At 65.4% G+C, this 7701-nt stretch overlaps 1 protein-coding gene across 1 annotated transcript; it reads right to left on the reverse strand.

Annotated features, from left to right (window-relative positions):
* Nucleotides 1–917: 917 nt before the first annotated feature.
* GAL (galanin and GMAP prepropeptide) lies at nucleotides 918–4281 on the reverse strand. Its single transcript, XM_054570683.1, has 5 exons — nucleotides 4201–4281; nucleotides 3416–3470; nucleotides 2755–2841; nucleotides 2323–2406; nucleotides 918–1030 (listed from the first exon to the last, which is right to left on the reverse strand). Exons 1-5 carry the CDS (start codon nucleotides 4279–4281, stop codon nucleotides 918–920), a joined length of 420 nt encoding a protein of 139 aa, XP_054426658.1.
* Nucleotides 4282–7701: the final 3420 nt, after the last annotated feature.

Raw genomic sequence — 7701 nt, forward strand, 5'->3', positions numbered from 1 at the left:
AGGCTGCATATTGCATATTGCATATGTGTCACTGGGGCACACTAAAGACACGGTACCCAGGCTCCCAGGGCCGCGGTCTGTAGGCCGCCCGGCACGAGGACACTCATGTCAGCCAGGGTGAGAGCCACCACCGGGTGAAGTCATGGAAAGACGCGCCCGCCTCACTGCAGACCCGCTCCGAACACGAAGAAGCCCCCACGTGACCCGACGGGAGGCCTCTGCCCACCTGCGTTCTCTGAATCTTCGGTGTGACTGTCCTGCGCAGGGGACGCACCTGTCACTGCCCTTCATGGAGCTGTGCCCACGTGCTAGCCTCCCACACCAGGGAGTGGCACGAGTCCCCTCATCTATGAACACTCCCCTTCCTGCCTGGACCACACAAATTTCCAGGCCCTACCCTGGGGGCCCACCTCACTCCTGGCGCCTCCCTGCTGGCTCTTTCTTTCCTGCTGATCACCTGTCACACTCACAACACGGAACAACAACTCCCCTGTCATGTTGCTGGCACGTCAGACATGGGTGTCCGCTCCCCGAAGCGTCAGCTCCAGGGGCCAGGGCCCCCTGCTTCTCTGTCCCAGTGACAAACTTACCTTCACAGTTGTGTTTGACTCGGCTTCGCACGAAGAGAACCTCACGCTCCCCGGCCAAGCAGTGACAGGGGCGGGCGTCTCGGAAAAGGCCTCGATGGCAGGGTCTGTTTTTCAAGCTGCTCTCTGACACACAGGGCTGCCTCTTCTTTGAGAGCGCAGTGCAGCGGGGCGGGGGGAGGGGCGGGGCGGCGAAGGGACAGGCGCAAGGAAGAAAAGACAGCGACAACGCTTGCTGGTTTTTATTTTGCCACTCAAAGAAATCACCGAAGGGAAAAGTCTACGTGGTTGCAACACGGCGCCGAAGCAGACAGGATGGGCGGCTGCCTCCTACAGCGGGGCCTCATGTGACGTCATGAACCTGCCTGGCTCCCTCGGGGCCGCCCGCTCCGCGTCTTCTGAGGAAACGGCCGCCGGGAGCACGGGCACCAGCGCCCCGGCCTCTGCAAAGGAACCGGGGACGCGACACTCAGGTGGCGAGCCCCTGCCGCCCGCACGGAGGACAGTCGCACACCCCAGGGCTCCTGGGGCTCGGGCCCCAGCTCCAGCCCGGCCTTCCGCATTCCCTACCTCGCACCAATTGGACCTGCCTGCTTAGCGTGCGTTTGAGACTGTCAGACTTTTAAAGTCATGCTTTAGGAAGTGTGTTTCCTGTTTGACTCTTAAAAATTGGTATCTCCTAATGAAGAAAGTTCCATGTTACAAAATCCAAAACACAAAACAAAGTAAAACACAATACGCCCAGGAAGAGCCGGCCGGCCCCTCCCAGGAGCCATGGCAGAGAGTCCCCGGAGGCCCCACTGGCTCCCACAGAGGGACTCAGGGACTCAGTTCTGGGGGTTCCACGTCCTTCTCCCCAGCCTCCTCCTTCTAAGGAAAAGAAGCTGGGCCTTAAGCGTCCTCGCCCGTCCCCCCCGCCGCGCACTGCCCACCTGAAGCCCTTCAGCCGAGGCAGCGCGGCCAGGCAGCAAAGGCATCAAGGCAGCGCCGAGAGGCGGCCAGAATTGTGCGGTGGGAGACCTGACAACCAGAGGCCTCTCCCCCTGGCCCTCCCCCTCCCCCCCGAGCGTCAGAGTGCCTGTCTCCCCGTGTCCCCGCCCCACCCCTCCACGGACAACTGTCAGCTGGCCGAGCGTCCCGCGGGGTGGCTTGCTATCCACCTAGGGCCAGGCTCTCACTGCCGCAGGGATGCTGAGCATAAAGCGCAGACAGACAGGCTGGGGCGAAGGGGCCGCAGGGAGGCCTCCCGCCTACAGGGTCTGCAGGAGATGCAGCGTTGGGAGCCGCTCATTTAAGCGCAGGCTGCCCCAGATGCAAAAGGAAAAATCCAAGCCTGAAACCTTGGCGCTTGTTAATTTACACCACTTAGGAGATCCGGTTCCAGATGGCCTGGGAGGGACCCGGCCTTGTGTGCCATGGCATTACAGGCACGGTGGTTGTGGCCACGTCGGTAATTCCACGGAGTGAGCTGAACCCCAAGGCCCTCTCTCCTTGGTAACAGTCGGTGTGATGACCCTTTCTGGGGACAGTGTGGAACCGGCAGCAGCCCCAGCCCCACAGTGGCTGGTTCTGGTTCCGTGCCTTGTAATCCCAACCAAGAGTGGTCATATTCCATGTGCAGGGGGTGGGAGGTGATTGGTTACTGAGGTCTAAGGAATCCTTTCTACACCAGCTTAACTTTTAGGTGCCCAGGGTTCCCAGAGGTGGAAAGAAAAATTGGTCGCATTTCACAGACCTTTGAGATGCAAGAAAGTCAGGAACTCCATTATCGTGCGCACAGTGCGCTCGTCGCTCTCGGGAAGCGGCCTGTCCAAGCTTCCTAGAAACCACAAAGGAATGCCATTCACGCCCCACTGCGGGCGCTCTGGGGCTCACGGCAGCACCGTCCACGGCCCGGTGACCGTGGGTCAGGGATCCCGCTGCCCGGAAAAGCCTCTCTGTGCCGCGGCGACCCTCACCCGGAGGGAGCGGGGTGGGGGGGACAGGGGGCGCATCTGGAAGGGCTCTCTGCTGTCCCGTGCTGCCCCGGGACCTCGCCCTCGGGTTTTGTGGCTTGTTTCTAGCAGTGGACAGATGTGGCCTGGCCAGGCTCGGACCACCGCCCTGTGTGCCCCGCAGGTGAGGGACACAGGAGTGACTGGGCGCCCCGGGGTTAGAGTCCTCTCACCTGGCCTCGCGTCGTCCTCAGGAGGGAGCTCCCGCTTGCCGGCGAGGCCAAGCTTGTCGTGGAAGGACCTGTGGTTGTCAATGGCATCTGTGTGCAGATCAGAGGGGACAGCCGCTGAGTGTTGTCACTGTGGTCACACCCTCCCCTCACCTGAGGAGGACATAGGGCTGCCTGCGATCCAGGTGCCCCCAGAACCACCTGCAGAACCGCAGCCACAGTGTGGGGACTGCAGGGGAGGGAAGGACATCGGCCATGGGGCCTGGGCGAACGGCCTGCGCCGGCGCTGGGACTCGGAGGCACAGGGCCCGGGGGACAAGGGCCTGGTGCTGCGAGAGGCTCCTGGAGGGGCTGGCGGGTGATGGGGGCCGGGAATCCGGGAGCCCCACCCCACACCCCCTTCCCGCTGTGGAGGCGCGCGCCGAGTACCAGGCGGGAGGCGCGGCTGCACACGGCGGGCGGCCCCGCAGCGGCGCCAGGCGCCCCCTAGGGGCCAGCCGGTGTCCTAACCTACGCAGGACCCGTCCTCCAAGGGTCTGGGCCCCCGCTTCCCTGTGTCGGACCCTCGCTGGGACCCAGATGGATCGGCGCGCCTTGTCGCGCACTTTCCAGAAAAAGCGCAACACCAACAGCTACCGGTGGGACGAGGCGCAGCATCACTTACGTGGGCCAAGCAGGTAGCCGGCGCTGTTCAGGGTCCAGCCTCGCTTTTCCTTCACCTTAAATGGGAGAAAGCAGGTCAGTGGCAGGGACTGTGCCTGGCCCAGACTGGGGGCCCCCAGCAGCCCCAAAGACGCTTCTGCTTGTGCCGCCCCGCACGGCCCCCGGAGCCAGAGACGCCGGCAGCCACGGGACCGAGGCCACGGGCGCGCTGGAGTCCCGCGTGCTCGCTCGCCGCAGGCCGAGGGCCGAGGCGGAAGCCGAAGCCGAAGCCGAAGCCGGGAGGTGGGGGTCGCGGTAGATGACGCCCCCGGGCTTCCCGGGCGTCAGGGAGGAACCGGGACAGCTCCCGGAAGCTGCTGGCGACCCCAGGTGTGTCCCCCGCGCGCTGTGCTTGGCCCGACACTCGGACGACTACCTGCTTTGTCCAGTAATTCGCAGCGGGCCCGCCCACCACGGACCCAGTCCTCGCAGTGGTGCCGGGGACGCGCATGGCCGACGCGGGCCCCCCCCACGGGAGGGACCCTCTGTGGATGTGGATGAAGCCTGGTTCCGCGGCGCTGGCTATGCTCGGGGAGGCGCGAGGCCGGGATCAGAGGAGGAGTGTCTCAGCGCGGACCCCGACCTCCCTCGAGCCCAAGTCCAGCAGCGGGGCCCCGCGCCCCAACCCGTGTCTGCCTTGCGCACAGAGCGCCCTGCTGCGCCTAGGCTGCTGCGGATGCGACCACCCCCCTTCTCCGAGAAGGGACGCGGCTGTGGGCGGGTCGCTGGTCCCCGCCCCGCACTTACCGGTGACCCGAGCCCCGGGGTGGCCGAAAGGGCCGCAGCCAGGAGCAGGGATGCGAGCAAGCGGGCACTGGCTCCGGGCATCTGCAGGGGAAGACGCGCGTGCACGTCGGGCGGAGCTCGACCCGGCCGGCCGGCCGGGCGGCAGGGAGGGCGGCGAGGACCGAGCGGCTTGGAACGCGCCCCCTGCGGCCGGTGCCTGGACGGGGAGCAGGGGACGGGGCAGAGGCGCCGCGCCCCCGGAGCACGCACGGGCAGGCGGGGAAGAGGGGCGCCTCCCGCTGGGCCCCGAGGGCACGCGGTACCTTGAACGGCGGCGGTCTGGCTGTCAGTGTCCCAGCGGGTGTCAGCGGGTCAGGGCGTCCGGGCAGGCGTCCGGTCAGGCAGGGCCGGGCTGGGGCGCTCACCGCATGGCACGAGTCGGGATCCCTCGACGTGTCGGCGCCCGGAGCGGCCGCCGCGGCTATTTATGCGCTGTTAGCAGCGCGTCCCAGAGCCGCGCGGCCACGTCACGGGGCTCAGTTCCCGCCTTCCTCGCCGGAGCCCGATGGGGCGGGGGTCTGCGCCGCTGGCTCTTTAGAGGGGCTCCAGGCCTCGCATCAGGGACACGCAGTGGGCTATATTTGCGGGGAAAGGTGGCAGGGATGGCGGAGAGACGCCCCCGCAAGCCCCGCTGTGAAGACCCCGTCGCTCTGAATGGAGAACCCCTGCCAGCCCCGGAAGAAAGCCCCCGACACCGGCCAGAGCCGTCAACGCCCTGCGGCCAGGTCGAGGCGGAGAGCCCCACCCCCACCACCAGGACCCTGGTCCCAGCGGGGGAGTGCGACCCGTGCCCAGCACAGCTCTCCCCTGTCAGGAAAGCCACTGAGCCGTAGGGCCAGAGACCCTGGAAGGCCAGGGCGGCCACCACCCCCTCGTCCAGGGTCTGCTCAGTCCCCTGCAGCGTTTCCACCTCCTGGCGCCCAGGGGACTCCAGACTCCCGAACCCCAGTCCTATTTTGCTAAAAGGGGGCAAACCAGCGACGGCGGTTGGGCTGTGGGCCCCAGGGGACCATCTCCACCCAGAGCTCCGGGCATCCCCTGCAGCCCCTGGGCACTGTTGGCTTGGGAGGGGCCCTGCCAATATTCTCCTGACTCCCGGGTGCTGGACACAGAGCTGTTTTGAGCAGGACCAGGTAGCGGCCGAGCCCTTGGGGGCTGGTGGGGGGAGGCACCCAGAGTGGAGACCAGCCAGGCCCCCAGAGGTGGCCACAGGGCGGGCGGGCAGAAGAGGCCGTGGCTGGGGCACGGGAGGGAGGCAGACACCGGCCCCCTCGGCTGGCTTCAGGAAAGCTCCCCAAGCTCCCAGATGGCGGGCACCCCAGGCTTCCACGGAAGGATGAGGCCGTCAGGCGGGACTGTGCTTGAGCTCAGCAGTGGCCCATGGGGGCGGCCCTTGCCGTCACTCGGCCCGTGCTGGTTCCCGGAAGGCTGCCGCGCCACGCGGGATGTGCAGCCGATTGAGGTCATCGGGGACCTGGAGGGAACAGGATCCCCGGACAAACGGTGATAATGTGATGCTACCCCACCTCTAGCCTACATTTCACTTTTACAAGCCTTTTGTGCAGACTGCTCAGGCCACCCCCCGGGAGAGCCACCGGCCTCCACGTGGAGAAGGAAGGACACCAGGCGCCTGAGGACTAGGTCGAAGCCAGCTGGCTGCTTAGGGGGGGAGCAGGTCCTCGCCAGGGCGCTGAGCGCTGCCCTGGTTTGCCAGAGGGCAAGGAGCGGCGCTGGCAGGGGGCTTGGCTTGGGGGTCTCAGGAACAGAGTTTGGCAGCCGCTGGGGCAACGGGGTTGCTCTCAAGGGCACGGCCTGACTTTCAGTTGCTCCTATTTCCGGCAGCCTGAGGTGGGAGGGCAGGAAGGGGTAGGGGGCCTGACCAGGACTCACACTGATTTAAAAAAAAAAAAAAATTATTAGAGAGGGGGAAGGGAGGGAGAAAGCAAGGGAGAGAAACATCAATGTGTGGTTGCCTCTCATGCGCCCCCTACTGGGGACCTGGGCCACGACCCAGGCGTGTGCCCTGACTGGGAATCGAACCAGTGACCCTTTGGGTTGGCGGGCTGGCGCTCAATCCACTGAGCCACAGCAGCCAGGGCACTGACTGATCTCTGAAGCCCACAGTCAATACGGGCGCACGTCTCTCCCCAGGAGGGCAGAGGGAGTTGGGGGCAGAGGGACAGCCGTGGTCAGAGGAATGGAGGGCAGTTTTCTGCGACTCATCATGGAAGTGATGGTGACGTCCCGTCACGCTCCGTGCCCTAGGACATGGGTGGCACAGGGGAGGGGGCAGGGGCCAGGCATGGGCCCCAGCTCCCTGACAAAGGCCACCACCTTTTGAGAACTGCTGGTTTCATGGAGGGCGGGGTCCTGCCATCACATTGGAACACGTGCCTTCTGAGAACACGTGCGTGCCGTGCGCGGCCGGCCCGTCTTGGCCAATCTCTCCCCCTCCCGTGTCCCAGGCTGGGTGCTCCCCGCCACGGCCGAGAGCTCCAGGGCCCCTCTGCTCTCAGCGTGCTTGTCAGGGAGCCGTTCAGGCTGAAGAAGTAGAATTTTGCAACTGAAAACTTGGGTCCAGAGACGCCCCAGCCACGGAGCCACATTCAGGCCTCACCATGGGGGAGGCATCCCTGCACACAAGCAGGACGCACGTCCCCCTGGTCAAGGGATGCACTTAGGTGGGCTGTCAAATTTTTATCCAGATAGCCTCAGACCTTCCTGGAGGCAGAGCCCCCTGTGTGCATGGCCGGGGGCTGCCCGGAGCCGGGGCGGGGGGAGGTGGCGCTGCACCACCCTCGGGGCATGGGCAGCGGACCGGAGAACAAGAACACGCAGTAGCCGGCCACCTGCCCTCTGGCCACTTTCCCCATATGTCTCATGGGAAAATTCGCACGTATTATGGATCCATCTAACAAAGCTACACTGAATAGGGGAAGACCTGTGCTCAAAACCAAGCCGCCGCCTCTAACTTCACCACGACCCTGCCTGGGGGACACCATGGTCGCTGCTTCTCCCTTCGCTGGGGTTATGACGGTGACGCCGGCCAGGAGGAGATGGGGGAGGGCTGCGGGAGGGCTGCAGACCAGCGCGGCAGGAGCCGCGAGCGGGAGCGGAGGCACTGCGGTCTCTGCTCAGCGGACTTGGTCAGACACAGGAGGGCGGCGCCGAGGAAGACGCATCTGCTCCGCTTCCGGCCTGGCCGCGCTGGAGCCCCCGGCCCTGTTCTAATGGGCTCTGCGTGCTCGGCGCTGACCCAACCGGAGCCATTGTCAACCTGTCATCTCAAAGGCGGCCCAGTGTGTCGCAGACAAAATGGGTCACCATTAGAGTAATGGATATCAAGCAGAAAGCGTAATTTCCGCCTGGCGTGGTGAGGTGGCCCATCTTCCCTTAGAAGTCCTGTCCACCGCCACCAACAAAGCCAGCCGGGGTGTGACGGTCAGAAGGGGCCACACCAGA

The sequence above is a fragment of the Pteronotus mesoamericanus genome, unplaced genomic scaffold (genome assembly GCF_021234165.1).
Source record: "Pteronotus mesoamericanus isolate MK-2021 breed Mesoamerican mustached bat unplaced genomic scaffold, CSHL_Meso_final contig_214, whole genome shotgun sequence".
Classification (NCBI taxonomy): domain Eukaryota; kingdom Metazoa; phylum Chordata; class Mammalia; order Chiroptera; family Mormoopidae; genus Pteronotus; species Pteronotus mesoamericanus.